The sequence below is a fragment of the Notolepis coatsorum genome (assembly GCF_963971535.1).
Source record: "Notolepis coatsorum genome assembly, chromosome: 20".
Lineage (NCBI taxonomy): Eukaryota > Metazoa > Chordata > Actinopteri > Aulopiformes > Paralepididae > Notolepis > Notolepis coatsorum.
In genome coordinates, this window is record NC_140184.1 from 54,835,136 (window position 1) to 54,849,377 (window position 14,242).

Consider the following 14,242-nt stretch of genomic DNA (forward strand, 5'->3'; position numbering starts at 1 on the left):
CTTATGACGGTTTTCACATTAACATTAATGTTACCCTGTTTTATATACAGCTCTAGGACGGGACAATATAGGTTAACATATCTAATCCAGAATAAACTGGAAACTGCATGGTTTGCAGTTAGTGAGGCACAACTAATTGTTACATTGAATGTCCATAGCTCCGCCATTTTCACCAGATTGCAACGCGTTTTTTGTAGATGTTCCCAGAAAGGTATAGAAACAATATACGTTGTATTTTATGGCAATAACATTCAGGTTTGTTTGACCCGTGAGATATAATCACGAAAATAATGTTTAAAAAAAGATTTCACATGATGAATTGAAAATGGTTATGATTAATTGAAAATGGGGGACCCTGAAAGTCTGTTTTATGAAATGAAAACATTGATCTTTAAGGCTTATCTTTAAGTTATCGCGTTATTAACGCAAAATGCTTTTAACAGCACTATTTTTTTGACGCGAGATTAACGGGCTGTGATGTTTGAACCTCGGGCTACTCTGTAGTTTGGGAAATCAGGAAGCAATGCACTGACATTGCTGTGAGCACTAGTATAATGGACAAAAAAGATACAATTTTGAAAGGCAAGTTCAGCTTCAAAGCCATGCCAGATGGCTTTCTCAACAGGACAAAAGTAATTTGTATTTACTGTCGATGTGGATTTAGTTACCACCAGAGTACATCTACTCTCAAATACCACTTCTCGGCCAAACACACCGCCGATGCAGAGCGCAATCACTCACGGGTTTCGTGCAAGAACAACACCAAGTCTGACTTCAGAGCAGGCGAAAGCGCACGGAGGAAGGCACATTTACACATTTTAATTAGAACGTTAGAATTTATTTTAGAATGATGAGACTGTACTCCTGAAAAAGTATAGTATGGTTTATTTGTATTGGGAAAGATACAGACACATTAGCTGGTTGAACAACATCTATATGTGTGGTAATAACGCAGATATTGAGTGTATTTCTGTGAAAATGCGCGTGGTGCACGCCTCTGAATCCAACCAAAGCGAAAATGATCGCTTCCAGCCCGCGCGTCGCGGTGGGCACAGCTACGTCCGTTAACATGGGAGCGAAAGTGAAGCGCTGGTCGCCCGCCTGCCTTCGCGCGTGGCTGGTGTGTTTGTGCTGTCACGCCTTGCGCCCGCGCCTGGTGAGTTTTGTGCCTCCTCGCTTGAGGCAAACCACGCTGGATAATTTGCAGGGGAGACAGCGCTACAAGCCGCAAATTTACAACAATGGTTGCGAAATGCAGACCGATTAACATTGTGGAGGACGACGGTCTGTGTGAAATAATACGCATCGCATCCAAGACGAGAGGCGTTGGGGCAGACAAGCACAGTTGCGCACCGGAGACTATTGGACTTCACTCAGGTGAATTATTGATACTCTCATTGTTTCTGACTCAAAGTGTTTGTGTGAGTGAGTGAGTGAGTGAGTGAGTGAGTGAGTGAGTGAGTGAGTGAGTGAGTGAGTGAGTGAGTGAGTGAGTGAGTGAGTGAGTGAGAGAGAGAAGGGGGGGTGAGAGAGATGAGGGGGGGGCAAGAGAGAAAGAGAGCTGGGAGAGTGTGAGAGAGAGAGGGAGAGAAAGGGGTGTGAGTCCCCAGCCCTTCTGTGGGTGAATGTAACAAGTTCCTAACTTTTTATTTCCTCTATTATTTCATGCACACTTTATTCATTGTTTTAAATTATTATTTTCTTTTAGTTATTTTGTGAATGAATGAAAACTTTATTTAACAGATTGCAGCATGGGTACAATACAGTACGGCTCAATACACACAATTGTTAAGGGGATGCAGACCAGAGAAAGACGTTTGTCGTGTTTCCATCAGGGTTCCCCCATTTTCAATTCATAGTGACATTTATGACATACACAACATACATGACATTTATGGCATAGGGACATACATGACATACAGGTATTTAGTACTGTACTAAATATGTACATCACTCTGTTTTGAATTTGATGCAAATTTGCAATGCATGAGGGTAGGGTGACCAGGTCAAAATGGTTCAGTCGCAGGACAGCAGCACTGCTCTTGCGGGACAGTGCGGGACACGTGGGGGGGGCGGGGGGGGGGGGGGGGGGGGGGGGGGGGAATGTTATTGCTAATTAAAATTAAATAAATGTATTTATTATTTAAATGCCTATATATCATATTCGACGCAGACGGTAGGCTATATATAGCTCATTTTGTTATTAATCTTATTAAACTCACCTCCGGTTTTGGGGATATTAGCCTCCGGATTCTATTGCCCCCTTCCCTCTGGACAGTGTCCCGGCGATACTCCCCGTGTATTCTGTTATTATAACAAACCGACCCTCTGATTCAGTTCTCAATAATAGTCGGGCCAGACTTGCTGAAGAGGCGCTCCTCTGAACAACTATATGTGACGTCCCCCTCTCCTCCATGGGTGATGGTGAAGCGGTGGGGATGGGGATCATCTGAAACGGTGTTCTGCGAAATGCGCATGACCCACAATCGTTCACACTACAATATCCTGCCACCTTGCTGACGAACGTCTTGTTGAGTCTTGTTGTTGATATATCTTAAACAATATCTTAAACATATGTTTTTCATTGCACCTTTTGAACTGTATATGCATGTAAATATTTGCATGTAATTGGCTTTGCAGCCGAATGTATTTGTAGATGATAAAATGTCGGTACACCTGTTGGAATTCGGAGTGAACTAAAGGGTGACGTCACCCAGCTGTCCAAACATATAGGCGATTCGCGCTACGGCAGCAGTTCTCAGCAGAGTAGTAGAATTTCGCAGAACACCGGCTCGGACAGGTGACAGGCAGCGCGACTCGAGTGAGTCTTTATATTTAAAATAATAATTTTTTTTTTTATCTTTGAATTGCAGGACATTGTTTTGTTGTTGCGGGACGCGGGACAAATGGCCCAATATCAGGACTGTCCCGCGAGTCGCGGGACAGGTGGTCACCCTACATGAGGGTCATCCTTTTGTGTTAAATGGCTGCTTAAACAAAAAAATGGGGATGAATGGGTCAAGTGTAAAGTTCAAAACACTACTGTGTTAGTAATCATTACTATGTAATGTTACAGTTGGTAAATTGGTATGCCCATCTGTTAATTTTTTGTTGGACTTTTTTTGTGATTTCAGCATTTAGTTTTACAGTTTGCACATCTTAGTTACTTGAAGATTCTGGACAGTATTTCTCATTTTGGCAATAAATATTATATATATAAAAAAAAAAGCAAGCATTTGTCTACTCTCATGTTGATAGGAGTATTCAAACTTGAAAAAGATCAGTTTAAGGTAGATTTAGAACAGATACAAATATGCGATTCATTTGCTATTAATCACGATTAACTATGGACAATCATGGGATTAATCAGATTAAATATTTGAATAGATTGACAGCCTTACTTATTTTATTACTTTACTATTCCGAAAAATGTACACGCTGTCCTGCATTTGGTCAAAAGATGAAACGGGAACGGCAAACCATTTTGTTATATATTTTAGAAAGCAAAGTAAAACATAGCCTGCTAAGACTGTTAATTTAATCTCTTTGCTAGTGTTTGTGGGCAAATCCCTCAATTTATAAAAGTGGAAACAAACAACAAAACAGAAAACTACTTTATGTTGCATCGTTATATGATATATGTGCATTTTATATGGATATAACTGTATATCTTTTTATGGCCTACACTACCCTAACACACATACACCCCTCCACACACAAACAAACAAACACACTCACACACACACACACACACACACACACACACACACACACACACACACACACACACACACACACACACACACACACACACACACACACACACACACACACACACACACACACACACACACACACACACACACACACACACACACACACACACACACACACACACACACACACACACACACACACATAGTTGTGGACTACACTGTGGTATTTCAGATGTCTAGGAATACTCTGTGGTGGTTATATAAGCGTCCATACAGTTACCTGGTTGGCTAGGTAAGGAGTGGACTGCTTCTTGAAGACTGTGAGCTGCAGGGTGAGGACCACAATGTGGGACACGGAGGAGATGCTACTGAGCACCACAGCAGACCACATCTGGAAGGGCAGCATGGTGTATACTGTGAAGATGATGAAGAGGAAGAAAGGCACCTGAGGAGAAGAAGAGGACGGGGTTAGCACTCTTTGGTAGGCAGCCTAATGTCGAGAGAGAAAAGGCTGCTGGGTCGATCCGCAACACTGGCAGGAGGGTGTAGGGCTGGGCAATTAATCACATTTTACTTTCAATTACTATTTTGGCTTTTAACAATTATGAAAACTATTTTCATTTTCATTTTCTAGTCGTATTTTTAAGCCAGGTCAAGCCTTGAGCCAAGTTACGATTTAGTTTTTCAGTTTAATTATATTAAAGTCATTGTGATCTCAATATTGACCAAAATAATTGTAATAAATAAGTGTTAGGATTTTTGCCATAATCGAGCAGCCCTACTGTCGTCTCTGTCACAGTGCCCTTGAGCAAGGCGCAGAACCCTCTAACAGCTCCAGGGACGCTGCACTGTGGGCAACTGTGGGCTCTCTCACAATTTGATCTCTCTCATTAAATGTGTAAGGGGTGGGAGAAATTATTGATTTGTATAACAATCGCAATTTGCAAGCTCAGCATCAATGTGCAAAACTCTGTAAATTATTCTCGACCCAGAAATGAAGTTGACTTTCTGAGTTTTGAGTGTGTTGTTTTTCCTGGCATTGTGTGTTATTTTAAATCCTCTTAACAATAACTGAAGTGAATTCATCAGACATTTAACCATGAAATGTAACAGCAATAAAAATCCCATGTACTGAATGGGATTGAAACAGAAAGTATTGTTTGATAATCGTAACTCTTAAAACCTCTTAAGCCTGACAGGCCCGGTACAGGGCCGAGATTCATATCACGCCATAAATCGATCAATACAGAATGTATTAATTAATGTTGTGTTTCTTTTTCAAATGTAGCCAAGAGTAAAGACCCTAACCCTATCAAAACAGCAGTCAGTGTATATTTTCAGCGCTACGTTTGTTTACCAATGATTTTAAGTGTTATTAGCGAAATTATGAGTTTATAAATATCTCTGCGCATCCCAATGGAAACTGGATGAATTAGACGGAAATAAAGGAAGCTATCATAAGTGTGTGTAGTCCTATGAACGAGGAGACCCATGGCTTTCGATGGGCTTTTGAACTTCATAAAACTACACTTCCCAGCTCACGCCAGCCCCTGTCAATCATCTGACTTCCAGCACAAACTTTTTTTTAAACTTTATTATTTTATTGCCATAAAATAGAACATAGTTTGTTTCTTTACTTTTCTGTAAAGTCTAGAAAATCTCAATCAGATGAAAAATGGCGGAGCTATTTACATTACAAAAAAGTTACTTTACTTACAGTAGATTTCATTCAAGTCTTTTTCTACCCTGTCAGGGGGCGCGTGCCTGGTGGTACTAAATCCAGATTGAACTCTGCCATTGGAAAGAGGAGATTTGGCCCAATCCATAAATGTGTGACTTGGCCATAAAAAGGTAATTTATAGGCCTGATATTCTATAATATATATTCATATTTCAAATTGCATGTGTCCGGATGGCAAAATTCAGTACTGTATCTACAAAACCCCCTGTAAATCATATGCCCTTTATTAATTTGCTTAGAGTTTTTGTACACTTGATCTCAAGAAGGTGCTTGAATGAATGAATGAATGAATGAATGAATGAATGAATGAATGAATGAATACTTTATTCAACAGATTGCAGAATGGGTACAATACAGTACGGCTCAATACACACAATTGTTAAGGGGATGCAGACCAGAGAAAGACGTTTGTCTTGTTTACATCAGGGTCCCCCATTTTCAATTCATAGTGACATTTATGACATACACAACATACATGACATTTATGGCATAGGGACATACATGACATACAGGTATTTAGTTCTGTTACATTTGTGACATATACGATATGCAAATATACAGAACTGTTACCCATTGATCCTGACAGAGTATATACATATGATGGGGGGGGGACTGTACATTAGGAGGGGGTGGGTGGGTGGGAGAGAAATATACATACGGTGGGGAGAGAAAATATACATATGGTGGGGAGGAGACTGTACATTAGGAGGGGGTGGGTGGGTGGGAGAGAAATATACATACGGTGGGGAGAGAATATAATACATACGGTGGGGAGGAGACTGTCTATTAGGTGGGGGTGGGGGGGTTTGGACATTTACGGTGGCCAGTTTCAAATTGCAGCCTCCCGTAGGTGCTCTTTAAGAGTGGTTTTGAATGTGGGTAGGGATTCACATTCCTTTACAGCTTTGGGTAGGGCGTTCCACATTGATGTGGCATAATTGCGAAACGTGTTTAGTCCCTTGTTTGAGCCGAATCTGGGTTTAACATGATTTGTTGAGCTTCCTCTGGTGTTGTGGTCGTGGTATTCACTGACCTTTGGGAAGTATTTTGACATGTACATGGGTACCTTAGTCGTATAGTGTATCTTGTAGACCAGGCCCATTGCAAGTTGCTGTACTCTGTCGTCTACTCTAAGCCATCCTAGGTTGTCAAAGTGGGCAGGGGTGAGTGAGGTGGGTTCTAGGGGTAAGGTCAAGTAGAAGTCTGACCAGTTTGTTTTGTGATGTTTGTAATCTTGTTTTTAGCACCTTTGAGGTGCTTTGGTACCATGAGGTGCAAGCATAGTCGTAGTACCCTTGAATGAGTGCTCCTGCCAGAGTCTTCAGGGTATTCTTGTTTACCAGAGAGGAGATCCGGTACAAGGTGCTGAAGGTGACCTTGCTGAAGGTGATTTTTTCACATCTGGTCAATGTTAGCATGATGTTATTCACCGTCAAAAATGAAAAAAGAAGAAATTATATTCTCCTTTGGTTAATTACAATTTACTCAAGCCTAGTAACAGACACAATATTTCTGACACTGGTAATACATTCCCTGAGATCCATAGATCATGCAAATGGTCCTCGTAGAAGTGGAGCAATCTTCCATTTACTTAGGTATGTATTTTTAGGTGAATTTTCTGAAAATATGGCTAGGGCTTAAGAGGTTAATGTATAAAGTATTGTTGGATAATCATAGCTCTATTAATTATAAAGTATTGTTTGATAATCATAGCTATATTAATGTATAAAGTATTGTTGGATAATCATAGCTCTATTGATGTATAAAGTATTGTTGGATAACCGTAGCTCTACAGAGTTGAATCCTGAGGTTCCTGGTCATTCCCACCTCTAGTGTAAGGGACTATGCGTATCTACGAGACAAGTTTCAATTACCTTGTGTTAATGGACAATAAAGTAATCTTCATCTTCTACACGTCCATGACCATCTCAGAATAATGAGACTCAGGCCCCCAGAAAGGAGACCACGGCTAACAGCTCAGATTGAGAAGACGCAGGGTGCCAGTAAAGTAGCGCAGTAGGAAATAGTGTGTTTCACACTCTCAGTGGACGTTAGTCAAACGGCCCTGTGTGGGTGGCACTGGCAGCCAGGTCAGTCAGTGAGAATCATTTATGCAGGGGTCAATGCTATTAGCACACAGTTTCCTTTCACCATTAATCACAAGTACACACAGCTCTGTGGACAGGTTGGACTGGTAAACGCCTACAGACATGCATAGTACTATAGCAGTGATTCTCACACCACACAGTCATATTGATTGTATTTAGCATTTTTATTACAGCAAAGTACTACATAATGGTCCATTCAATCAATGGAAACATTTCCAGAGTGGTTAATGACAGCTGTGCTTTTATCCTTGACATTTATTTTTTTCAGAATTGGAGTATTATTCCTGTGATGAAGAATCAACATAAATTACCACACTCATAAAATAACTCTGCTCGTTAGTAGATATCCAGGCTAACACTTTGCTTGGAAGAACTTTGATTCACTGATGAAATGATTTCATCTAATTAGCTTACGCATGCATTTCAATGCAATGCAAAAATAGGATAAACCATATCTCATATCATTACTCATCAATATTGTGCTGTCAGAGCAGTTTCATATTTGTGGGTGGCATTTAAAATTTGCTATTGGCAATATACATATAGGGAATGAGATAATCCGACCACCTAAATGGTGTTACGAGTTGGAGGGTGAGTTGGACCCAGGTGCAGTACAGACCCTCCACACCGTGTAGACAGTTTGTGCATCAATGATGCAGGGCGGAGGAAGAGCAAGAACTGGCGGGGACATGGGCGAGGTAAGGAAGGGTTTTAGGAGTGATACGTGGAACGTTGGGTGAGGCCCGCATGGAGGTCGGGAGTAGCAGCCTGTACGCTACCGGGTTCACCCGCCGCACCACCTTAAATGGACCCACAAACCGGGGAGCCAATTTCCTGGACTCGACCCGGAGGGGAAGGTCCCGGGTCGAGAGCCAGACCTTCTGTCCCGGACAGAAGACCGGAGCTGGATGGCGGTTGGCCTGATGCTGGGACCTGACTGACGCCCTCTGCAGCGCCGCCTGAATCCGCCTCCAGGTCCGGCGACAGCGACCAACGTGAGCCTGGACGGAAGGCACCTCTGATCGGCCGGGGACAGGCGGCGTCCCCCAGGTCCCAATACATGCTGGGCAGTCAGGTTGGGACTGGGAAGAGGAGAGGGGCCTGCAGACCCAACTGCTAGCTTGGGATGTGAGGGAAATGGCAGTATGGTGGGTGAACCCTCGACATGGCAGGGAGCCCTTCTCCAGGGAGAGCCTACCTGTTGACCAGTTAATGCTGGGGTTACTAGCTGTATCGTCACCTAACACAATAGGGCACGCTGGTGAGGTAACGATAAAAAACTGTATTGGTTCCCACTGTCCCTCTCCCACATGAAGACGCACTAGCGGCGTGCAGTGCGTAATGGTACCTGTACCAAAGGGTAAGACCGTCCAGAGCCTGGACAGGGACTGGTTCCTTTAATTCCTCTAACGGAACCTCCCACCCCCAGGCCAAGCCCTCGTCCATTAAATTACCCGCTGCTCCCGAGTCCACCAAGGCCTGTACCTGTCTGATATAATGCCCCCGCCGTATACTGACATCAAAAAAATTCGGGGGTCATTAACCCGAGAGGATAAGTCCATACCCGCTAGTACCCCTCCTGATACTAACGGGCTGCCCCGTTTCCCGAGGTCCCAGGACATGTGGCATAGTGGTGACCGCTACGTCCACAACGGAAGCAGCGGCTTTCCTCGAGACGTCGCCGCCTCTCAACGCTGGAGAGCTGTGCTACGCCTAGTTGCATAGGTTCATCAGTTGTGTTCCCCTCCGGGAACCAGTCTCTGTCTGGTTTCTCCCAGCTGTCTCACTGATGAGAGAAAGTCTCTCTCTCATGCTCGCTCTCTGCGATGATTGTCCACTCGCACCGCAAGCTCTAGCATGCCGTCCAACCGCTCCGGAAGCTCCCGGAGAGCCAACTCATCCTTCATTCTCTCCGAGAGCCCCTGAGCAAAAAGAACGACTACGGACTTCTCCTCCCAAGCAGCCTCCCTGGTTACGGTGCAAAACTCTATGGCATAGTCAGCCACCGAGCAGCTCCCCTGCCGACATGCCGTGAGCCGCAGATGCTGCAGACTGAAGATCAGTGAACACTGGGTGATGAATTCTCTGCAGCCCTCTGGACCCCCATTGTAGCGCTCTGGAGGAGGAAGTCTAGGCTCCCGAGCCGCCATCTTTGTTGGAGGAGACACTACTCCTGCTGCTGCCGCCGCTGCTGATGACGTCTGGCTGGGTCGGGTGCCCACGAGGCTGGTGACGGCGGCACCCAGTTGCTGGATCTCAAACAACATCGCCTGCTGGGTGCGCTCCTGTTCGGCTACCATAGCCCCCTGTGTCGCCAGCACAGAGCGGACCTGTTCTGCCACCACTGGATCCAGTCAGTTAATATGTTACAAGTTGGAAGGTGAGTTGGACCCAGGTGCAGTACAGAACAGATATGACGAAGGACAGGTGTTAATTTTTGCATCTCAGAATAACAAAACAGGGAAAGCAAAGTGGAGAGAACACTGTCTCCAAAACACGCTCTTTGGCATACACGTCAAACGACGGAGATACAAACACAATAATATAACCTAAACTTTCAACAGTGAATGCAAACGGCAATCAAAGTGACATGATAATAAAGAATAGTAGCGGTCGTACTTATCCTCCTATGGCAAGGAGCGATAAGACTTGTGTACTCACGGGTAGGTTCAGTGATTAACTGACAGTCTGAATAGTAACCAGGAAGAACATATAAAGCCAACCTCACCAGGTACCAATGAATGCAATCAGGACAGATAGACAGGTTAAACCCTCAGGTAACGCTAGGGCTTTGCTCCCAGAGGAGAGCAAAACCCCAAACGTTACAAAATGGTTCACTCAAATATGTTTTTGACAACATTATTAGGCAAGACGCAGCTTTAGCCTGGTCTGGAGCATGAATTGATTTATTTGACAAGAGGCAACCAATTTCTTAGCATGATCCATACCTTTTAAGCTGTAGCCCTATTTCGAATAAAAGGTACATGCCTAAGTAAATGTTAGATTGCTCCACTTCTGCAAGGTCAATTTGCATGTTCTTGGATGATTCCAAGGGCCCAGCACTGGGGGGGGGGGCCAAAAAAAAATATATATATATATATATATATATATATATATATATATATTTTTTTTTTAGTAGACATCACTCAGGTGTATTATTGATGCTCTCATTGAATGTTTGTTTCTGAAGTGTGTGTGTGTGTGTGTGTGTGTGTGTGTGTGTGTGTGTGTGTGTGTGTGTGTGTGTGTGTGTGTGTGTGTGTGTGTGTGTGTGTGTGTGTGTGTGTGTGTGTGTGAGATATATATAGAGGGGGGGGGGGCTTTGGTAGACTATTGCATTGGTCCATTCATTGAAGATGAACGCAATGCGACATCCTTTACTAGGCTCACCCACCAACAGTGCAGGTGCTGAACTGCTGATCCGAATGTATAGGTAAAAACCATATTATGCGTTTTCATCAATAAATAAATGGCCAAAAAAAATGTATCTTGTGCGCTTACGCGCACTCGCATTCACTGGGGGCCTACAAATACATTCTTTCATGGGGCCCAGAATATACAGGTACGCCCCTGCCTGGGGGTATGTATTTCCAGTGTCAGAAATATTGTGTCTGTTACTAGGCTTGAGTAAATTGTAATGAAGAAAAGGAGAATATAAATTATGATTTATTTTTGCATCTTTGCCGGTGAATAACACCATGTTACAATTGTGCCGTAACCGAGGTCGCTCACTGAGCTCATTCACCACCTTATTGAGATCAAGTGTAAAAAAAAATCTAAGCAAATGAATAAAGGGAAGATGATTAACCCTTTATCTGCCAGAGATTATTCTGATCTTAATCCACTCTCTGCCACCACTGTAAGTCTATGGAGATGTTCCCCTTCTTTGCAGGGCTATAACTTTTTAAATTGTATTGCTAAATTGACATTACTATGGCCCATTCAACATCAAGTATCTATCGTTTAGGATGTAGCAACGTTCTACTTTTTCATTCACACATTCATACTAAAATATGGTCTAAAGCAGGGGTCAGCAACCTTTTTAACATGGAGTGCCTGTTTGAAATATAGTTGTAACTAGTGTGCCTCAACAATATTCCATGCATCGTAATTTTTTTTCTCATAATCAGGTATTTTTAATGATAATTTTTACATTATTACATCATTATTGTTATTGTTATTATTAACAATATTATTATGATGGTTGTATCAACCCTAAATCTGAGTTGGGGGGGAATGCAATGCAGACAAACAGCTGCATACAGTGCGACCATTTCACTCACATTTGCCCATTGATTTTTGGACACATCACACACCATCGGTGTGTGTACTGTACGTGTGCTGTCATAGCTCCACCTACAGGCCTAATGGAGAACACCAGGAGAACACCAGGATGTGAATGGAGGGTGAATGTGAGGTATATCGTGTAAATACGTTTTGATTGATCGCAAGACTACACTGTAAAAAAAAATATAATAATAAGTTACCAGAACTTAAAAATATTGAGTTCAGTTACTGTGCATTAAGGTTTTCAGTTTTCAATCCATAATAAGTTAACAGAAAAATAAGTACACAACCACATTATTTCAACCTAATAAAACTATGTTTATTGTCATTGTTTTAAGAACACAAGTTGACTTGGTAATACTCACATTTTGAGTAAAAAAAAATGGCTTTTAACATGTGCAATGTTCAATGAAATAGAAAAATAAATAATAAAATGTGTTGAATGATGTTACTGAATGATGTAGCAATGTATTTCCAGCTAAATTGAAATAATAAACAAATAAAGGGTCTCAATTAAATATGTGGTAGTAAAAAGAACCTGTGGGAGGATTTCAACAAGATAAATGCGACAACAGTGCAAAATAGTTCACTATAATATTTCAAAGCAAAAAAAATATATATATATATTATAATCATTTTAATTTTTAATTTTTTTTAATGCTGCCCCCTGTGCCTATGAAAATGCCCCCGCGTGCCTATGCAGGCACGCGTGCCTAGGGTTGCCTACCCCTGGTCTAAAGTATAAATATGTTTTTATCGTTTTCTGCAGCATTCCATAGAACGTGAGTTATAGCCATAAATACATATATTAGATCATCAAATGTAGTTTGATACCGATTGACGTCAGATAAAAAATTTCAATTGTACAAGGTCCTAAACGTCATGCCTCATCATCTGCTGGTGACCGGAGGGGGGGGGGTTTATAAGTCCGTGGCCGACGTTAAATCATTTATGTAGTATGGGTGATATGTTGATCAGAGCAGTTTATATGTATAATAATAATCAAACACACTGAAACTCACCGCAGCTTCCTCGTAGCGTTGGGCGATCAGCGTGGAGCAGAAAGTTCGCTATTATGGGATGTCGATCTAGTTGGTCCAGTTCCAAGTTGTATAATACTATATACGTCCAAATCATGTTGTTTATCGAGTTATTGGCAACGGATCGATATCCAGTGTATCAAGATGGAGTCCCGGGAGTGATAGCGAGTGGCCGGACGAAATATGGGTGAGCACCACTTCCGGCCGCTCACTTCCGGTTTTGGCAATTTGCCGATCGGCCACCAGATGGCGGTCTTGAACCGTTGGAGAGTTGAGAGGAGATCTACAGGAAATCTCAAGTCTCCGTGGGTGAAATATGATTGCCATGACAGATTTTTGAAATATTGATCTCAAAGACGCTGTACGACATCATTGGCAGATTACGCATGGTGAGGAATGACGTCTAAAGTCGTCCTTGGCGATTAAAGGGTTAAACAGAAGGATTTGTAGATACAGTAATAAATGATAATCGATTTTAATTATGAATTAATATTTGACCTTGAACTTGACCTTGACCTTATTATGGCCAAATCATACATCTATGGATAGGGAAAATGCTCCTGTTTTCAATGGCAGGGTTGAATCTGGATTTAGTCATTTCCTTGCGGTTTTACGATAATTAGCATTTTTTTGATAAATTCGTATTTCCGATAAATCGTATAAAACATTGTAAAAATGAAAATATACACTTTGACTACTGTTTTTGATAGGGTTATGGTCTTTACTCTTGGCTACAAATTACATTTTTTAAAACATTAACCTCTTAACATCCAAGGGCCCACATGTGGACGATTCGCAATGCCACTTTGCCGACCTCTAGTGGCTCGGGTGTGCATTTCTTTTAATACAATATATAGATAGAATTAAAGCCATATTTGTTGCCTGTCGATTGCCCTTTCAGGTGACAAAATCCGTTCAGCGGTTCTCGGGTTACATGCCGATATGTGAGGCGTGCCCCAAAGTACGCAAAAGTACACATTACCACCCCCGACTCCCGGGGCTCTAGCTCCGTCGATCATTTGGCGATCTCGAAAATCTTTGCACAGGGTTGTAGCCAATGAGCCTTTCCAGTGGCTTTCCAATGATACCCCATTATATGATAATTGGGGATCTAATACGGTCTCTATTGATCGATTTATGATAAAGAAAAGCAGGGTCCCCCTATAGGGGGACGTAACACTTTCAGTGCCGTTCACGTAGAACTACGTTTCTGTCGTCCGATCGTTGAGTGCCGGAAACGTAGATCTACGTTTCTGTCACGGTATTTCTTTTATTATCTATATCCATTCATAATTCAGCGGGGCACCTTGTGCATACTGTTCTGAGTCTGTCTGAGCTGGCAGACGGTATT

The 14,242-nt window shown here is 42.4% G+C and overlaps 1 protein-coding gene across 2 annotated transcripts in view; it reads right to left on the reverse strand.

Moving 5' to 3' along the window:
• Window positions 1-14,242, reverse strand: part of adcy7 (adenylate cyclase 7) — a 96,620-nt gene that overhangs the window by 60,080 nt on the left and 22,298 nt on the right. For both annotated transcript variants that reach the window (XM_084337315.1, XM_084337314.1), the window contains exon 3: window positions 3,997-4,161. In XM_084337315.1, coding sequence (XP_084193441.1) covers window positions 3,997-4,161 — 165 coding nt within the window. The remainder of the gene's footprint in view (window positions 1-3,996; window positions 4,162-14,242) is intronic.